The sequence below is a fragment of the Bos grunniens genome, chromosome 4, assembly GCF_055505025.1.
Source record: "Bos grunniens cultivar Pamir isolate PY7600 chromosome 4, Bosgru_T2T1.0, whole genome shotgun sequence".
Classification (NCBI taxonomy): domain Eukaryota; kingdom Metazoa; phylum Chordata; class Mammalia; order Artiodactyla; family Bovidae; genus Bos; species Bos grunniens.
The window spans coordinates 17811560-17831902 of record NC_141168.1 but is presented as its reverse complement, the minus strand read 5'-3'; the positions used below and the strand labels follow the sequence as shown (position 1 = coordinate 17831902).

At 43.7% G+C, this 20343-nt stretch overlaps 2 protein-coding genes across 21 annotated transcripts in view; both read right to left on the bottom strand.

The window, feature by feature from the left end:
- Positions 1-12085, bottom strand: part of SVOPL (SVOP like) — a 96730-nt gene extending 84645 nt beyond the window's left edge. For 10 of the 14 annotated variants that reach the window (XM_086395362.1, XM_086395365.1, XM_086395369.1 and 7 more), the window contains exons 1-4: positions 9937-10140; positions 8460-8591; positions 1072-1187; positions 803-894 (exon numbers count right to left, since the gene is read on the bottom strand). In XM_086395362.1, coding sequence (XP_086251488.1) covers positions 803-894; positions 1072-1153 — 174 coding nt within the window. In that variant the 5' untranslated portion in view covers positions 1154-1187; positions 8460-8591; positions 9937-10140. Of the gene's footprint in view, positions 1-802; positions 895-1071; positions 1188-8459; positions 8592-9936; positions 10146-11946 lie in introns of those variants that run through there. The other 4 variants (XM_086395360.1, XM_086395359.1, XM_086395361.1 and 1 more) reach the window with 4 other exon arrangements.
- Positions 11515-20343, bottom strand: part of ATP6V0A4 (ATPase H+ transporting V0 subunit a4) — a 98173-nt gene continuing 89344 nt past the window's right edge. For 6 of the 7 annotated variants that reach the window (XM_086395353.1, XM_086395352.1, XM_086395354.1 and 3 more), the window contains 4 exons: positions 17966-18076; positions 15454-15571; positions 13489-13660; positions 11515-12255 (listed from right to left, as the gene is read on the bottom strand). In XM_086395353.1, the coding sequence (XP_086251479.1) occupies positions 12162-12255; positions 13489-13660; positions 15454-15571; positions 17966-18076 (495 nt within the window). In that variant the 3' untranslated portion in view covers positions 11515-12161. The remainder of the gene's footprint in view (positions 12256-13488; positions 13661-15453; positions 15572-17965; positions 18077-20343) is intronic. The other variant, XM_086395358.1, reaches the window with a different exon arrangement.

Here is a 20343-nt window from a genome sequence, read left to right as displayed (position 1 = left end):
TTTGAAATATATCATAATGGCTCATCTCTCTCCTTGGAGAGTATTATAGTCATGTTTAGAATTCAAATAGTTGGTATGTTTTAGTCCAAAAAGTATCATGTGTAAGAGGTGGCCTGATGATCTCAGAAGAAAACTTAGGTATTAAACTTACCTCCTTTGCTAATAGAGAGCAGTTGGGTAAGTATTAACCTGGACTCCACTCCTCTCAGGAGTCTTAGAAGGAAATAAGTCAATAAGGGATAAAGCTCTGTCCCACTCTGATTTAATAGCCGTATGGGAGAAGGATCAGCCAGAAGCTAGGGGCAGTCATGAAGGAGAGGCACTGCAAAAGAAGATCTCAGAAGACCTTAGAGACGCCTGAGACCTAGGAGTCCTTGTCATGGACTGAGACTGTCGTGCTGCTGTTACACACACATCCCAGACACGTGGGGCCCTGAACTCCAGCTACCTTCAGTGGCACCAACAAACCTTCAGGGGTGCCAGTTACAGGGTCGGTGAATCTATAATTACAGCAGGTATCCAGGTGACAGTTATGCATAAAATGTTGAGAACCATGCATCTAATTTGACTTAGAATGATACCATAGGTTTCTCCTCTCTTTTCAGTGTTTCAATTTAAACCTTTTTAAAAAAAAATGAGTATTGACAAATGAACTTATTTACAAGACAGAAATAGACTCATGACATAGAAAATAAACTTATGGTTACCAGAAGGGAAAGGGCAGGAAAGGGATAAATTAGAAGTCTGGGATTAACAGATACACACTCCTATATCCAACTATAAATCAGCTCTAAGCACTCACCCCTGTGCTGCCCATGATCAGAAACAGGGCAATGTGGAAACGTCCGAATCCGATGGTCTCCACGGCTTCTTCCACGGTGAATGTCTTGGACTCTAACAAGGAAAAACAGAGTGAAAGGAACAGCCCCTGTGGGCAGGCAATGTGTATGGATTATCACTCACTCTGGAGGATGTTGGAAAACCAATTTGTTGCTATAAAAATAGTAAATACAGAGAAGAGAGGGAATTCAACAGTAACTTGAGGACCAGAGACTTCTATGGTCCCCTTACCTCTCGGCTGTGGCTCTGGGGTCCCTAGGTTCAGCTCCCGAAGGCTAACGATAGTGACTGGCTCTGTCTGCTTGGCTGTCATCTTTCAAACGGTTTGGATTCCCCACACAGCTGTCCTACAGGAGACAGGAGAGGGAAGATGCAGGAAACTGGGGAAGGAAGAAGGAAAGAAAGAAAATCGAGTGCATATTCTCCTCTACTCTTCACAGAAAATCAGTACAGTAGGTATTGTAATTTATCACCATTTTACAAGTGGAAAACCTGCAACATGGAGAAGTTAAATCATGGAGAAGGTTGAATGGCCAAATGGAAGAATTGAGTTCTAATGGCTAGTAATCAACCCGGAGTCGGGGCCAGGTGAGCTCTTGACAGTTTAACCAATAGTGTTCTCTGACTGGGAATGAGGGTGGGCTGTGCTAGAGAGAGATAATCACAATAGCCAATGCTTTACTGCTCCATAAATGCTATGGTTTACAGTATAATCAGGTATTACAGAGTGCTTTCTCACCTTATTTTCATTTAATTCTGACAGAAACCCATAAAGTTTCTTTTTATCCCTTCCACCTGGGGTATTTAATCCTTAAAAAAAAAAAAATTAACCCTAAACATTAAAACAAGAATAAAACAAGGAAAGCTGAAATTAGTGGGGAAAAATTTTAAATAGGTTTATAATAGTAATTTCATTCTACAGCCCTGGTAGGATAAACAGACACCCTAATCTATTCTCACTAATTATACTGTTAGCAATAATGTTGGTATCATTATTTTGACACAAGTACATATTGTAGCTTAAAGCAATTATGTTACTATTATTAGGAACCAAGATTTCAGTGTAAGAGAAAGAATATACAAAAATCAAAAGTTATGTGAACACTTTACTTTCTAATTTTGAATTAGAAATATCCATGAATTCATTATGTATTATAAACACACACACATATATATATACACATATACACACATATATATACATATAAAGAAGAAAAATTGCTGCAAAGAATTAAAGCCCAAAGATATAAAAATCCATTGTTCATAGGATTACTAAAATTGTAATCTCACTGATCATCTTTGGAGAACACTAAGAAAACAACTCATTCTGAAAACTAGTAAGTATCTTGCCTTTCTTGTACAAATTGTCTGTATTTTAGAGTAACCAAACAGTCTGTGAAAGAAAAGTATTCTTTCATTTCAGCTAAAACATACAGAAAGAAGGATGGAATTAAAGTTCATGATTTTGCAACTCCTAACAAAATAAAGGATCCAGGTAATGATCATCAATGGCTGATAAACTAGGTAAAAAGCTGATAGAGAACTTTATTCAAATAGATAAGACTGATAACACCCCTGACCCCACTGACATTGGCCCTTCATGCCGCTGAAGATGATCAGAGGCAACGTGGCTCCTGATGAGAGGCACAAGGGAGGATACACAACATCAGCTGTGATGTAGTCTCCTAAGAAGAAACTGAACGTGAGTCTGATTGAGCTCCTAGCTCTACCTACCATTTTATAATTCCTGTAGCTCAGAAGTACAGGACTTCCTTGCAGCTCAAATGGTAAAGAATCTGCCTGCGATACAGGAGAGCAAAGTTTGATCCCTGGCTCGGGAAGATCCCCTGGAGAAGAGTATGGCAATCCACTCCAGGATTCTTGCCTGGAGAAGTTCATGGACAGAGGAGCCTGGCAGGCTACAGTCAATGGGGTCGCAAGGAGTCGGACACGACTGAGCAACTAACACACACACACCATTTTATACAGAGAATGAAGAAATGATGCTAAACTACACAACGTGGATGCAAAAAGAAAAATCCAAAATGCCAGAAGTTCTACAGGTTAATGACCCAAATTCTTCAGTAAATAAATGGAAAGAAAAAAAGAGGAGAGGAGAACCTACAGACTAACAGAAAAGAGACAAACCAACCAAATAAATGAGTTAATTTGCCTGGATCTTCAGTCAAACAAATCAATTATAAAACAACAACAAGAGAATGAGATGACAAAGATGACAGAAAATCAGGGAAATTTAAGTTTGGAAGTTTGATGATATTAAAGAATTACTGAGGACATCATTAGCTGGGACAATGACATGGCTATGGTAGAAAAAATCCTTATATTTTAGAGATAGATGCTGAAATATTTAGATACAACAATGGTTGGGATTTGTTTTAAAATAATTCAATGGTGGGTTAGGAATAGCGTGCAGAAGGGGATGGACGTGTAGATGAAAAAAGAATGGCCTTATAGTAACAATTATTTAAGGAGGGTAGTGGGTACACTGGGGTTTGACTGTCCTCTGCTTTTGCAGATGTGTAACATTTTTCAAAATAAATAGTTTCAAAAAGGAGGTTTCGAGATTTGTATGTAACTTTTCTAATATCAGACCACTAGTAAGTAGCAAAAGCAGAACTCAAAGATCCCCTTTTCCCAGAACATAAATAGCTGCAGAGCAGTTGCAGAGAAGCAAGTCAAGGTCATCAGTGTTTGCCAAGTGCCACCTCTGTATCTTTGCGTGGGCTCCTGTGGAGGGTTTGTAGGAGCATCGGACACATTCCCTGCCCTAAGGAGCTTTTAATCTAGCTGGGGACACCAAAGATACACATAAAAACCATACTATAAAGTAGATATTATTTGTTTCCTTAAAACTCTGTCACAGACACACAAATATTCCAGATGGAAGAGAAATCAATAATGCTCAGAAATGAGTTCACGAAATCCTCTCTCCCAAAGGAGATCATGAAAAGTACAAAAGGCTGTTATTTTCACAGAGTGGAAAACGTAAAAATAATTGGTCTCTTGGACCATCTGAGAGGCTGAAATTCACAAAGATGGAATGTTCCAGAAATTCCTAATGCTCTCTTTCCAAATGTTGTCCAAATACCTTTTGGAGAGGTGTTCTTTACCTAGTAACTTTTAAAAAACTTATGAGAAAAAATCACCTTTGGTTAATTATCAAAAGGACTTCAGTACACATTAAAAATTAGCTATGACTGAATATCATGTTTCCAGATGAAATGAAGTACTAACTTAACCAAAATATGACAATGAGATTATTCAGTGAGAATTAGATGGTGGTGATGGCTTTACAAACGTGTGACTATACTAAAAATCACTGCATTATATATACTCTAAAATGGTGAATTTTATTATATGTCAATTATATCCAATTTTTTTCCTCTAAAGAACAGCCATGCATATCATGACAGCGGACTTAAAAACTGAAAGTGAGTATGGCCATTTACAGTGTTAGAGTGGATCAGACAGTAAAGAATCTACCTGCAATGTGGGAGACCTGGGTTCAATCCCTGGGTTGGGACGATCCCCTGGAGGAGGGCATGGCAACCCACTCCAGTATTCTTGCCTGGAGAATCCCCATGGACAGAGGAGTCTGGCAGGCTACAATACATAGGGTTGCAAAGAGTCGGATGTGACTGAGAGACTAAGCACAGCACAGTGTTAGATAATAAAACAATTTGGTCTGATGGGGAAAAAATTTTTAAAAATCCCAGTAAGTTCATCTTAAGTTCAGTTACAACTAAAATGCTTAACAGTAAATTCAATCTTCAACCAACACTTAATCTCTGCCAGTCAAGTTTTATGACTTCTCATAACAATCTTAACATGTTTCACAATTTCAACAATCATAAAGGTTTACATTTTAGAAGAGTAATAAAGCAGTCTTCCAGCGAGTCTGCTCACTAAAATACTGAGTGGCAGGAGGAGAAACCCAGGAAATCTACCACTTACTACCAAGTAGATGAGTTTTAATTTAACGTGTTTGTTTTAACCGATTAGGTAGCTCCATGGGTCATAAACACCCTACAAACTTCCCTTCTCTTATCAGCAAAGTGATTCATCACAGCCTGGCAAAAGCTGTCAGGTCCATGATAATTGCTTCAGAGTATCTCTTGAATTAAAGCTGATCGCGGGAAAGGAGATTCACATTTTTTATTTCATGTTTCTTTTCTTTAATGTATTCGGCTGCACCAAGTCTTAGTTGCAGCACTGGATCGTCAACCTTCACTGCGGCACACGGGATCTTTCATTGTGGCATGTAGGATCTAGTTCCCTGACCAGGGATCAAACCCGAACCCCCTGCATTGGGAGCACAGAGCCTTGGCCACTGGATGGCCAGCAAAGTCCTCATCTATTTCTTGACTGAAGAAGAGAATCATAATATTTGCTTTCCATGATATGACAAGAACCATGCCCTCAAATTAAAACAAGTTACCATTTTCCTCTATTGAATTTGAAAAAATACAAAAGATCAATTATACCCAGTGTAGGAACTCCCCTGGTGGTCCACTGGTTACGACTCTCTGCTTCCAATGGAGGGCGTGCAGGGTCCATCTGTGGTTGGGAACTAAGATCCCACATGCTGTGCGGTGCAACCAGAATAAACAAAAAACAACACTACCCAGGGTAAGTGAAATAGGCACTGACACTGATAGGAGAGTACACGGCTACAACCTTCCCAGAAGGCAGGTGGGCAAAGATGAAAGAATGTTGACTAAGCAGTTTCACTTCTCAGGTTCATCCTAATGAGGTAATCAAAAAGGTAGATGAAGATAACGTGTATGAAAACGCAGCACACTGTTATTTTAACGCCGATTGTCAAGGAGTGACCAAACAAATTATACTACAAAACACTCTTATAACAGAATGCCATTTAAAAGCTCTTAGGTGAAAGTCTATTTGGTGCTAAAAAGTATTTCCCAAAATATATGTACCTAAAGCACATATTCAATGATCCCAGTTCATAAAATTTCATTTAAATATGTACTTACATAGAAATTTCAGGAGATATGTCTGAAACTGTGTTTTGTCTTTCAACAAATATTTATGGAACACCACCATGTATCAGACAATAAAATATAGTGAAAAGGGTTCCTGTCCCCAAAGTACTTACAAACGGGGGATAAAGTCAAGTATTCAGGTGGGAGCCACGTGGCCCAGGGGTGGTAGGCAGAGGTTGCTCTGGCAACGTAAGGGAGGCCCTGCTCTGCCCAGTCCTGGGACCTAGGGCAGCCAGTCCTGAAGGACTGAGATCAGAAGGACGAGGATTTGGCCAAGAGGAAAAAGTGAGGAAAGAATTACCTGGCTGGTAGAATTTAGGGTGGCTTTTTCTTACTTCCTTTTATACTTTTCTGAATTATTTAATTTTTAGAAAGGCTATGTCTGTTACCATGAAAATTCTGGAAGAAATGAACCAATGAAGATGCACAGTTGATGTGTCATAGGGCTCCCTAAGTCACTGACTCTTGCGCCATGAGCCCCACCTGCCCTCCATCACTGGCCTTGACCTCCTGGGTCAGGATAGGCTCTTGACCTGGAAACAATCAAGTCATTGACTGGCCACAAGTCTACAAGGTGGCCGGGCACAGAAAGCCCCCACTGCTAGTGCTGGTGGTTGCACAATATTGTGTAACTAAATTATAAAACTAAATGCCACTGAACTGTTCGCTTTATAATTGCTGCAAAGATAAATTTTATGTGTATTTTTTAGCATAATTTCAAAAATTAAAAGAACAAGAAGAGCCATTATATAGGTAATAGGTGTCTGTAGTTGATATAAACCATAAATTCAAGAAAAAGAATGTTAAGATCCTAGTGGAATAATGAGCACATTATATAACCAGGCAATTCCCAACAGAAATTGCAAATAAAACTGGAAAATTGTTCACTTCTGTAGTAACTAACCAAGTTATAGAAATTAAAATCTTTAGGTATCCTCTGTGTGTGTGTGTGTGTGTGTGTGTGTGTGTGTGTGTGTGTGTGTGTGTGTGTGTGTGCTTAGTCGCTCAGTCAGGTCTGACTCTTTGTGACTCCATGGACTGTAGCCCACCAGGCTCCTCTACCCATGGGGATTATCTGGGCAAGAATATTGTAGTGAGTTGCCATGCCCTCCTCCAGGGATCTTCCAAACCCAGGGATCGAACCCATGTCTCCCACATTACAGGTGAATTCTTTACCATCTAAGCCATAAATTAAACATAGGAAGATGGAAGAAAGGAAGAAGAGAAGAGGGAGAGAGGGAAGAAGGAGAGAAGGGGAAGGAGGAAAGAAAAGGCAGGATAAAGGAGGGAAGGGAAGGGAAGGGGAAAGGGATGGAGAGAAGGAAGAAAAGGGGAGAAGAGGAATTAGAGGTGACAAGGAGGGAAGAAGGGAGAAGGAAGGGTGAGAGGAAGCAGGGAGGGAGAAAAGTAAGTCAGTAGCCATGGTGACATAGGGGCTGAAACTCTTCTGTTCCCTCGTCTGAAAATAAAAATAATACCCTCTACCTTCAGAAGCAGCCTGCTGCCCTCCCGGTGACAAGTCTTCCCTGAACCTTGCTTGTGGGCTGGCCACTGAGATACAGGTTGAGGTTGCTGGGGAAGGCTTCTGAGAAAGTCCTCTTTTGCCCCTGTCTCCTCCCTGGGTCACAGAGACATGATGGTTGGTGCTTCAGCAGCCATTATGGGTGGTGATACAAATATGAAGTTGGAAAGATGGAAACTCTCAGCTAAGTCTGAGCATAAGCTAGAAAAGAGCCTGGGACCTGACGACCATGACGCGGAGCTCTTCTACAGCTTTGAACTGTTCACCTCCAGACGTGTTTTCCCTGGGGATAAAAGAAAGCTCTCTTTTTTGTTTGTATGTCTGTGTGTTTTCTTTAGGCTAGTCAAGTGAAGCAGTGGAGTAGAGAAGGAATAAAGAAGTCTGTAATTAGCTATGATTAATTGTAAACACCAGTATACTCAGACTAGCCAGGTATGTGTGATTTTTAGCCGATAAAGTTTCTTAAGTGCATTATGAGGATTAAATGAAATGATGCTTGTGTAATATGACACAGTGCCCACTGCAACACAAGCACTCATGCTGGTACTGTTTCTCATCAAAGTATCAACAAAATTTCTAAAATTTCACCACAATCACAAGTCAGATACACTCAGGGTAAGTTAAGCATCTACAGAGTTATCAAATATGTATTTCTCCAAAGGCAATTATTTCTAATATTCAGCCAATAAGAGAACACCTAGGACTCAAATGAAAGACTATCCAAATTGGAAGGGAGGGGTAGCTTGCTTCCTAAAATAGATTGATTGCACTTCAGGAGTCAACTTAAGTGGTGTTAGGAAGACCTCACACGTGCCATATGCCTATTGGAAAATAAGACCCAAAAAACTCCAATCAGATATTTAACACAACATCCACCCCTTTCAATCACCTTATGCTTACGAAGAGCAAAACAAAATGGATTAATTTTCACTAAAAATGATCTTGTTGTACATTGCTTTCAGTTGTAAAATCAGTGTATTTTACAGAAAGAAAGATCTTTTGAATACAGAAGAAACTAGCTGCTGCATGGGTGAGATGCTGGACAAAAAAGCGGGCAGTCATGTGTGACTCACTCAAAGGAGTGAAGCTGTTCAGTTTCACCGACTGTAATATCAGTCTGTCTTGAAGACGTCTTGGCTCAAATGCAAGACCAGCCCTTGAAGATGGTCAAGACTCAGATGCATTCTCTACGTCAGTGGAGGTTGCTAAAGGGTGGGGGGAAAAAAAAAATATATATATATATATATACCAACTACCTGCAACAGAAAAAGTCCTCATTCCTGCCCTGGTAAGTTATACAAGGCCTTCAACAGCAAGATTCCTTTGGTGGGGACATGCTGGTGGGGGGGGGGGGGGGGGGGGCAGGGGTGTTGATAGGATATTTTTAGGATTTTGGTATTCACATTTGTGAATTATAAAGGGGCTTACACTCCAAGTCATTAAGAGGACACTCAAATATTAACTTGAAGTTAACAGATAAGGAAAGTATTCTCTGTTTTCTTGAGTTTCTGCCACAGTTTCATAAAATAAGCTTTCATAAACAGGACAAAATGCTTCAGAGATGGATATGAGTGAGAAATGTTACTGAGAGATAGAGCTTGTAATCTTAATGCTGAAATGGAACTTTGGAAGAGCTGAGTTGGCATTTTCTGTTCTTTGGCTCCCTAAGTCATTCTAAATCCCTTCTAGCCTAGAAAGAGGTTGGACAGATGGATGGATAGAGGGAGAGATGGAGTGATGGATGGAGGGACTGGTGGATGCATGGTGGATGGGCAACCTGTCAGACCAATTCAAAAGAATATGGATTAACGTGGGGGAAGACGCTCCACATCCTTCACTATCACTCCTGAAAATTTTCAGTGGAAAGTAATCATTGCCCGCCTTCAAAGAACTGACACATTAGGGATTCACTGTGAAACTCCAGGACTCAGAAGGAGTTCAGGTTTCATTAATGGACATTTTATTCTATTGCATTTTGCTGTGCTTAATTTTTTAGCCAGAGATGATTGGGCCATGTAGAGCTTTTAAAAACTGAACTTGTAACCCTGTGTATGAGACAGCAAAAGAGACACTGGTGTATAGATCAGTCTTATGGACTCTGTGGGAGAGGGAGAGGGAGAGGGTGGAGAGATTTGGGAGAATGGCATTGAAACATGTATAATATTATGTATGAAACGAGTCACCAGTCCAGGTCCGATGCAAGATACTGGATGCTTGGGGCTGGTGCACTGGGACGACCCAGAGGGAGGGTATGGGGAGGGAGGAGGGAGGAGGGTTCAGGATGGGGAGCACGAGTATACTGTGGCGGATTCATTTTGATATTTGGCAAAACTAATACAATACTGTAAAGTTTAAAAATAAAATTAAAAAAAGAAAAAAAAAACTGAACTTGTGTGTGTGTGATGTAATTTGTTTGGCAATATCATCAGTAAGAAGAGCAAGAATTGTTATACTTCATCTGTATTCAGCCAAGCACTAATGGTCAAATTCCCTAAGCACCCCCAGAGCAGGAAAAAACCCAGAACTATGTTTCCCGTCAGAGTTTCTTACCTCTGTATACTTCCTGGAAAACTTTCCTGTTTCGAGCTCTTTTTCTCTACCTTACTGCACCCAAGTCTTACACAGAAGCTGGACCATGCATGGCCTCTTGCGGGCTTCTGGACTTCCCTTTCCAAGAAGCTGGCTCTCAGATCTTCTCTCCTCCTTTCGGCTCAGTTCCGTGAACAGATTCTTTGAAGAACAACCCTGCGTCCTGGGCTAATGAGTGACATTCAGGTCACACCCTCTTCTCAGCAGCCCTTCACCCAATCCCTTTTTAAAGAGGAAATTACATCTCTCATTGAGAAAGAGACTGCCAATCCTTGGAGGAAACTGTTATGTCGATCCCAGGGAGACTGCGAATTTCTGAAAGAGCAGGGGTCCAGGCAAGGGGCAGAAGAGACAGCTTTGCTCCTTCACGCCTGTTCTCACAGTCATCACTGTTTAGAATACAGGGCAAAAGACTGTGATTCACCTACGCATCACAGATTTTTAGATAGCCATTGAGAAGAGTGATGAACTGAGAACCTTGAAGCCATCTGGTGACCTTGGCAGCATGGGGACTTATGGACTTACAACTGCCACTTACACACAGCTTCAGTCTGTCCTCTCCTTCCATTGGTGCCATTGGCCGAACACCTCGTCCGTACCTGCTGCTCCATGACCGCACCTCCCTCCCCAACCCCGGGGTGGAGAGTGCTATTTACAGTTTGGCAATGAGAGGAACAACTCCATTTCCTGCCCAAGCGCACACCTGATGAAGTACCAAAGTGGGAACTCAGATACACATCTTCTGACTCCAACTATTATGCCTGGGCTCAGCCTGTTTTAATCACTAAAGTAATCCTTGTTGAGCACCTAACTGTGCCTTAAATTGTGCTGGACAAGTCGTGACACTTGACGTGGAAGGTGACATGGACATGTCCATGAGCACCAGTCAACCCCACAGTGCAGAGAGGCCTATGGGAGCTTAAAAAAAAAAGATCTGTCCAAAAGACGATTTTGCGTTTGGTCAGATCCTCTGAAATCTGATTATGAGTTAGAGGCTATGTAAAAGTGCTCTGTAAACTATAAAGCATGACACCATTGTTAATGACACTTAACTCTACCCATAGAGTTACCATGTGCTCGGTCGTGTCTGACTGTTTGTGACCCCGTGGACGGTAGCCCTCAAGGCTCCTCTGTCCATGGGATTCTCTAAGCAAGAATACTGGAGCAGGTTGGCATTTTCTCCAGTAGATCTTCCAACCCAGGGGTCACATCTCCTGCATCTGCTGCATTCGCAGGTGGATTCTTTACCACTGAGTTACCTGAGAGCCCCATAGTTACCATAAAGACGGTAATGAATCTGGATAAAGGCCCTTCAGACTAGTTGACAGAACACATGTTATTCTACACCTGGCTCTCGGAAGTTTGCCAATGTGGGTGCCTAAGAAATGACTCTGGGGCCAACTGACCCAGAAAGCATCAGGACAGGCTGTCCGGCCATCTCCTTCCCTGCAAGCCATTTTCCAGAACCCGCTGAAGCCTGTGGATCCCTTTCCCCAGTTACCCCGGCATAATGCGCATTGAGAACAAACAAAATCACTGTTGAAGGTTGTCACACTTCATTCCACAGGATTTAATGATTCAGAGAGCCACACTGGGGCCAGCCCTCCCTCTCAGCAGAGAATATTATCTGTTCTTCCTCACCTGGAGTGAAAATTCATGAGAAAGTTCCTAATCCTGTAAAGTTTAGCCCCAGACAAGGAAAAGAAGGTGTTTGAGGAAGGAGGAAATGAGGAATTAAAAAAAAAAAACATAATCCTTCCCTAGGATTTGTTTGTATAACTCTATTGTTTAGCTTTGGCCTATCATTATCAGTACTCAATTTTACAGAATAGTTTTCTTTAAAAAAAATCTTAAAGAAAGAGTGAATGCCCCAAAAGTTTAATTACATGAAAACATGAGTTTGGCACTCCCACTCCCCTCATTGCAATCATTTTAGTATTTGACAACAGGCTCCAGGTTGAAATGACTTGCCTGTGTAGTTTCTCTATGACATGGTGAAGTCATATCAAATCCCAGGGCTTACAGATAAATAATACAGGGCTTCCTGCCTCCAGTTAGTGAGAACAATCATTCCATTGATGGCCTTGCGCAGGCTGACTTTAAAGACAAGACGAAACTTCTTTCATCGGCATAGAGACTGGAACAGGAGGTGGCCAGACAGGTGGCCACAGCCTCCAGACGTGCAGCTACTCCTCAGCTGTCCCATCCAGGATTTGTTTGAAGGAGAATGGAGAGAACTTGTAACCAGCCCCGGTGTAGAACTTGTTTTGGAACTCCACCCTGTTGTTGGGGGCAAGGAGAAAGGGAATCGAACACAGAAATGAGAGGCTGGCAGCCGGAAGGGAGAAGCGGAAAGAGTGTAAAATCAAGCCCCAGGCGAGGAAGGCACCCCTGGCAGCCACCATAGGAATCCTGGGGTTTCGGGGCTTTATTTTCAAACCCTTCTCTTGCCTCCCCCTGACACCTTCTCCACCCCCCATTTTCTCCAGGCCTTTACTAGTGACCTCAGGGACCACAGCACAACCTCCCCCAGATCCCCAACCACCAGGGAAGTCCTTTCTGGGCAGCACTGTCTGAAGAGATGGTCATGGGACAACGTACCACCATGTGGTACAGGCGGTTTGCTTCTATCCTAATCTTAAACTGTGGGGCTTACATAACTGCAGAACCACCAGAGCCTTGACTTACACTTTTATAACTTACATAACAGATACCACAAATGGTCACTTCTGTGTTATTATGTTGCAGAGTTCATTTCTTTAATGACATGGGTAAATATAATGTTATAGCCCCAGGCAGGGAAGGCTATGAGTCTCTCAAATCAACAGGTGAGATGGAAAACCTTTTCTTTATGAACAGTGGCCACAGATGGAGGGAGGAAGCCTCAGTGAAGCTGAGAGTCTGGCCAGGACGTATGGGAAACCTGATGCTTCAGTAGAGAAGACACACCCAAAATTCTTGGCTGAAAAGTGACCCGGGAGAGAAACAGAAGCCTAAGCAAATGTTTGCATATTCATCAGTCCAGTGATGGCCAATGGCCTCTGGACACATCTATGCATGTCAAGGGCCTCCAGTGAGAGCCTTCCTCCTGGGGGGTACCCTCCTTGAGTTTCCCTTTTCCAAGAACTATTTGCCTGTTCTGTTGGTATAATTCCCACACTCAGCAACAAGGGCCAGAGAGCCCAGAATCACTCAGCATCTCCCTCTGTGAGCCTTTCCAATCCGTCATCTTACCAACAGTTGGGGTGTCCCTTATGAAGCCAATTATAATAACAAATGAACATTTAAAAGGAGTGAATGGGAACTAACGTGTCTTCTAGAGCAGTCACTGTGTGTGTGTATATATAAGACATCATTTGATATTACACCAAGAAGGGACTAAATTAAGGTTCCAAAAAGGCGCAGGAGTTGCTAATGTCACACAACAGGTCAGGATTTGAACCCAGTCAGCTAGCCCTCCCTCCCATCCACCCTCTTTCCCGAGAGAGCGTCTACTCTACAAGCAGGTCATACCAGTGCAGCCTCAGGGCATGCAGGAAAGCAGAGAGGCCCTCCATGATCAGAAGGATGGCTACCGTCAGAACAGCGAACACGGCAAAAATGATGAAGACCCCAACGAGTCCTCCCCAGCCTCGCGTGCGAAGGCCAATGTGCATCACCATTGTCCAGAGCACTTCAGACAGTTCTGCCAGACACAAGAGAAACACTCTCAACCACGTGGTTTACTGGGCAAATGCAGATTACTCTCATACAGTAATCCTGGATCTGTACACCCTACAATTCGGCAACTCCGCTCCCAAGTGGAGAACATGGGCATCTACACCCTAGGTTACCTGCCTACGGTCATCTACAGCAGTTTTGGAGGAGTTTCCATCAAGAGGACAAGTGTATGATGGCACATTATTCACCAGTGAAGGTGAGCAAACCATAGCTACTGGCAGCAACATGAAGGAACATCTTATGCCAAAGAAGCGAAACACAAAAGAATACGTGTAATACGATTTAATAGGTACTGAATTCAAATTCATATATTAAAGCCCTAACCCCCAAGGGATGGTACGTGGGAGATGGGGCCTTTAAGAAGTGAATTGGGGGACTTCTCTGGTTGTCCAGTGGTTAAGACTTTGCCTTCCAAAACCAGGGCCAAAGGTTCGATCCCTGATTGAGGAACCAAGATCCCACATGCCTTGCAGCCAAAATACCAAAACATAAAACAAGCAATATTGTAACAAATTCAATAAAGACTTTAAAAATGGTTAACATCAAAAAAACCTTTTAAGAAAATATTAGGGTTAGATGGGGTCACAGTAGAGTCCTCATGATGGCATTAGTGCCCCTTATAAGAAGAGACACCAAAGAGTCCTCTCACTCCCCCTTCCAGGGAGATACTATAATTACAGGAGTTTGTACAAGAAAACAAGCGGCCAAAGCAGTCAAGACCACACGAACTCTGAGCACCTGCTTTTCTGCTATAAATCAATAACCAGGCTCATTTTCACTGCTTTGGTTTCTATTTATTTAGCACACATTCTGGCCTGGGTTCTCTGTTCTTGGCATGATGCCCAGGGCTGGGAATGCAGAGTTAAAAGCCAGGGTCCTTACCTTTCAGGAGCTCAGAATCTAGTAGGGAGACAGGCTAATAAGACAGGGTTACAATCTGTACTAGGTCAGAGCACCTCCAGAACCTAGGGAAGGGCACCTTCCAGACTGGGAGCCAGGGAGGAAGACCAGCAGCAAAGGAGCCAACCACACTGAGTTCTGAAGGAGGAATGAGACATCAGGCTGCAGAGAGGGTTCAAGAAGGGAAGAGTATTACAGGTGAGGGCAGACGCACGGAGGGCCGAGATGGCGTGGCATCTTCAGGAGCCTCAGGGCCGTTCCTCGTGGCCACTGCACAAGAACTGGGGAGGGGGTGGGGGTAACAGAGAGCCAGTGGGGCACGGAGGGAAACACCAAGAGTCAAGACTGGAGAAGCAGGCAGAAATCAAGAGAAATTTTACGAAGTAAGTCCATGAGTCAAGATTCCAGATTTAAGTCATTCTTGGGGCTTAAATCTTTACCAATAAATACAAGAGGCCTGTAGAAACTAGGAAAGGCAAAGAAATAGATTCTCCCCAAGAGCTTCCAGAAAAAAAGAGAGTTGCCAACACCTTGTTTTTAAGCCTTCTGCCCTCCAGAACTGTAAGATAGTCAATTTCACAGTGTTCTAAGCTGCTGTGTGCTGCGCTCAGTCACCTCTGCTACATTTGTGATAATTTGTTACAGCAGCAACAGGAACCTGATACAGAGGGTAATCATTTCAGCAATACAAAGCCAGACCTCCTGAAAAAAAGTCACTTCTATTAACACTTTGAAAGAGCCACTCTTCTGGCAAACACACCAGAAACAACCCAGAAGGCACTTTCTCCTCCAAGTACATTACATCTGTTTCCAAAGGGACGTGTGATGGTCACCCTGCCAGGCGGCCCACTCACTCACGTGCATGTGCCAGACTGAGGGCCCAAAGCCGGAGGTAGGAGGCTGTGTTGGAAATGCAGCCCAGGCAATACTCGATCGTGTGGATGGCCTGATGCACAAAGATGTCTCCAAAGTTGAACTGAAAGAGAGAATTTCTGATGTTACTCCATCAAGTACTTTCTATGCGAACATGTTACAAATGATATATGGAGAAGACCTGGGCTCTGCTGTGAAGACATTTTTAGTTAAATGACAGGGAAATAGGTGGAGAGAGTCACAGTAACATAGGAATGTCTGAAGAATGAACCTTAGCCAAAGAGAGGTCTGGCTTAGTCCTGGCTCCTGGGAGGCAGTCTCGAAACCCTTGAGATTTCCCAAGTGAAAGAAAAGTCTATATTCAAGCTCCACTGGTCCCTGGGACCACACCGCATCATCTTTGCTAAGGAGGTATCCAAACAGAGGCACTTGGTAGTTTAAGTGGGAGCCGGCCTCACCTGAAAGACCTACCATGTGGTCAGAGACTTGAGACTTTCAGCCACATGTTATCAACCCAAATCCAACTCCAGGGAGGGAGATAAGATTGGGTGCAAACACCTGGACTGCACTCGGGTCAGTCACGCCTACATAATGACACCTCAATAAAACAGGAAACCAGAAGGTGTGTGAGCTTCCTGAGAAAGCAACACAATAACACAGCTGCATGTCAATGTCAATGCAGGAGAGCCATGCATCCCTAAGGACACGGGAGCTCAGCCTTCAGAACCTCCCAGTGTCGGATTCTGCTGACGTGCCTCTTAGGAGGATTGCTAATGTGCAGACTTTGGCTGTAAATAATCCTGCAATTGAAAGTACAGCCTTCTCCTGAGTCCTGTGAACTGTCTACAAATGACTCAACCAAGGGAATCTGAGGGCTCCCCACCCCAGACTTGTGACTGATGTCAGAAGTGTTGGGTAGACTTGGAAGTCTGGAGATGTGTGCTGTTAACCTGGAGCTGGGCTGAATGTGGGTAAGGAGAGAAGTGGGAGGAGACCTGGAGAGGGGTCACAGTAACAAAGGAGTGTCTGGTGAAGAATGAACCTCAAAGAGTCTGGCTGAGTCGAGTCGAGCCTGGATGTGCTTTGTCCTGGGAGACCCAGGTATGACTGTACTGGGGGAAAGAGCTGTCCAGCAGAGCCTGGAGTTGCCCCCACAAGGGCGGCGGGTTCATGGAAGAGCTGGCAGGGGCACACTGACTGGATCTATCCTGAGGTGAACGAGGAAGATGGATGAGGGAGGTTGTACAAGACAGGCTGGGGCTTGATGAGTCAGATGTGTGGGTTGGATTCTAAAACATTCCAGCAGGTCTCAAAGACCTACTAATATCAATCACCACTAACAAGGGTTACTCTCTATATCTGGAATCTGTTCGGAAAACTTTCCATGATCCAATTTTTCAGTAATTCTGACTATCCATTGGTACAAATGAATAATTTTTAAAAAGTAATTAATACCACAAACGGAGCTACTTATATGCCTTACGCCTCACTTCCTGTGAGGCATCTCTGAGGCCTCACAGGAACCCTCTTTCCACTCCAGAATTAGAAGACAGCTCCAGTTAAAACCCCCATCCCGGGGTTCAGGACTGTGGGTGACTTCAGTCATGGGATTAAAAAGTCAGCTGCCTTGTCTGAGGAAACATGGCACATTCCCAAGGAGGGGAGTGGCTGCCCTTGGACAGAAAGAGACAGGGAGGGAGGAGAGAAGAACACAGTTTGGGAATTCATGTGCAAGGCAATGTCACAAAGATAAGTGAACAAAGTCAAGAAAGAGCCAGCATTGAGGCAGGAGCAGGCAATGGCAGCTGCTCATACTTACATTGGGGCAGAGGACTGGCAATTAATAACCCACCTCTTGCTTCAAGATAAGGGACCAGATTTGGGCTCTGTGATTGTAAATGAGGGCACTGATGGGGAAAATAAACCAGCAGACTCCCAGGGGCATGGTTCTGAGCCAAGGGGTCCTTGGTAACATTTAGGAGCTTCTGTGTTACAAAACTTGAAACTGATATGCACCTCATACTCAGAGCAGTACCTGGGCAAAATTTTAAAATGCCCCCTGATTGGATGGTAAGTAGCTGGAAACTCAAGTGCTCCCCCTTCCGTGAGATCTCCCCAACTTCCCATGACTTAGGGATGAAAAGGCCACCCTCAGCAGGGTCCTCCCGACCCTCCCAGCTCTCCTGCTTAAGTCCAGTCAGATGGGCTGGTGCCCACACACTGCTAAGTCACTTCAGTCGTGCCCACACACTACTGGCTGTTAAATACATGAGCATCCTCCCTGGCTAGAACTGACCTCTAGAATCTGTACAAACAGCAAGCCTTCATAGGGTGTCAAGTCCCAAATACCTCTTCTTTAAATAAGCCATTTTTTCTCTAATATTTTGCCTGTGTAGCTTGTGGGCTCTCAGTTCCCTGACAAGGGATCAAACCCAGGTCACGGAAGAGACGGCGCCAAACCTTAACCACTAGGCCGCCAGGGGACTCCCTTAAATACCTCTTGATCGTGGTCATCCTGAGCCCCATGGGCACCTACAGAAGCACTGTGACCAGAGTTGTCACCCTCGGTGTTCTCGGTGGTGTCTTCTGGGATTCTGGAGGCCTGCAGCTGTCAGCAAACAAGAACATGAAATGGCAGATTCACTTTTAGGATTATAAAAATTCTCTATAAAATAAAGGCTCTCATTAACTATTAGCTATGTTCCATATTAGCTATGTTCCAGAGAAGGCAATGGCACCCCACTCCAGTACTCTTGCCTGGAAAATCCCATGGACGGAGGAGCCTGGTAGGCTGCAGTCCATGGGGTCGCTAAGAGTTGGACACGACTGAGCAACTTCACTTTCACTTTTCACGTTCACGCATTGGAGAAGGAAATGGCAACCCACTCCAGTGTTATTGCCTGCAGAATCCCAGGGACTGGGGGGGGAGCCTGGTGGGCTGCCATCTATGGGGTCGCACAGAGTCTGACACGACTGAAGCAGCTTAGCAGCAGCAGCATGTTCCAGATACTGTTCTAAATTCTCGATTATCTCATTTAGCCTTTGTAACAATGTTTTTTATGTAAACACAATTATCCCCCCATTGTACAGAAAAGTAAACTAAGGTACAGAAAGGTTAAGAAATGAACCCACAGGATTGCACAGTTAGTTAAGGCTAGTTAGTGACAGAGTAGCATCAGTAGGCAGTCTGATCTTGGGCATGTACTTTTCTCCATGGTGTTCCAGAAGGTGCCGGATTAATCATGCTCTTTACAATAAACGAACAGTCTTGTGACCCAAACAGCCAGATTTCTACTAGCAAATCCAACCAGGAGGGATTAATGAGTGCTACTGTCTGAATGCTTGTGACCCCCCCAAAGTTAATGTTAAAATCCTAACCTCCAAAGATGAAAGTATTAGAAAGTGGAACCTTTGGAAGGCACTTAGGTCATGAAGGTGGAAGCCCTGTGAATGGAATTAGTGCCCGTATAAAAGAGGCTTCAGAGAGCCCCCTAGCTCCATCTGGTAAGGACACACAGAGACGATGCCAGCAGTGAACCAGGAAAGTGGTCTCACAAGAAGGTGATGATACTGACACCCTGGTCGTGGACATACAGCCCTCAGAACTGTGAGCAATAGATATCTATTGCTTTAGCCACCCAGGATGCGGTACTTTGTTACACAGCCCAAGTGGACTAGACAAAGGCTTTTCCAGCACAAACACACTTTTTAAAATAAAAGCATTACTTTATAAAAATAGCTAAGAGGCTTCCCTGGCGACTCAGTGGTAAAGAATCCATCTGCCAATGCAGGAAATATGGGTTCGATCCCTGATTTGGGAAGATCCTGCCGGGGAGCAACTAAGCGCATGTGCTCCAACTACTGAGCCTGTGCTCTGGAGCCCAGGAGCTACAGCTGAGGCCATGAGTTGCAACCACTAAAGCCCGCATGCCCAGAGCCTGGTCTCCACGAGAGAAGCCACCATAATGAGAAGCCCGAGCACTGCAGCTACAGAGTAGCCCCTGCTCTCAACTAGAGTAAAGCCCACGCAGCAATGAACGCCCAGTACAGCCCAAAATAAAGAAAAATAAAAACTTTTAATAATTTTTTTTAAATAGCTAAGAAAAGAATTCAAGGGGAAAAAAATCTAGGTCTAGTTGCCATTCAATTTGGCCTGATTTTTATCCTTGAGTCAGAAAAGAATATTTAACTCAAGTCACCCTGAAACTTAATGTCCCAAGGCCAAAGTTGTTCCTAGAATGATTTCACAGGTAAGGTATTGCAAATTAGGCATGAAAGTATCTTTAGTTTTCTTCCTTCAGCACATCTGCACCTAATATTTGCAGACCTTTGGGCAAAGGTACAAACGAAAGTCCACATGCCACATGTCTAAATATTTTAAAGGTACAAATCAAGCCAACAAAGTCCCAAACAAAGTATATTCTGGCCTCTGTCTTGGCAAATAAATTCTCACCAGAGCTTGGAAGTTCAGTTCAGTTCAGTCACTCAGTCGTGTCCAACTGTTTGCGACCCCATGAATCGCAGCACACCAGGCCTCCCTGTCCATCACCAACTCCCGGAGTTCACTCAGACTCACATCCATTGACTCAGTGATGCCATCCAGCCATCTCATCCTCTGTTGTCCCCTTCCCCTCCTGCCCCCAATCTCTTGCAGCATCAGAGTCTTTTCCAATGAGTCAACTCTTCGCATGAGGTGGCCAAAGTATTGGAGTTTCAGCATTAGCATGATCCCGTCCAAGAAATCCCAGGGCTGATCTCCTTCAGAATGGACTGGTTGGATCTCCTTGCAGTCCAAGGGACTCTCAAGAGTCTTCTCCAACACCACAGTTCAAAAGCATCAATTCTTCAGCACTCAGCCTTCTTCACAGTCCAAGT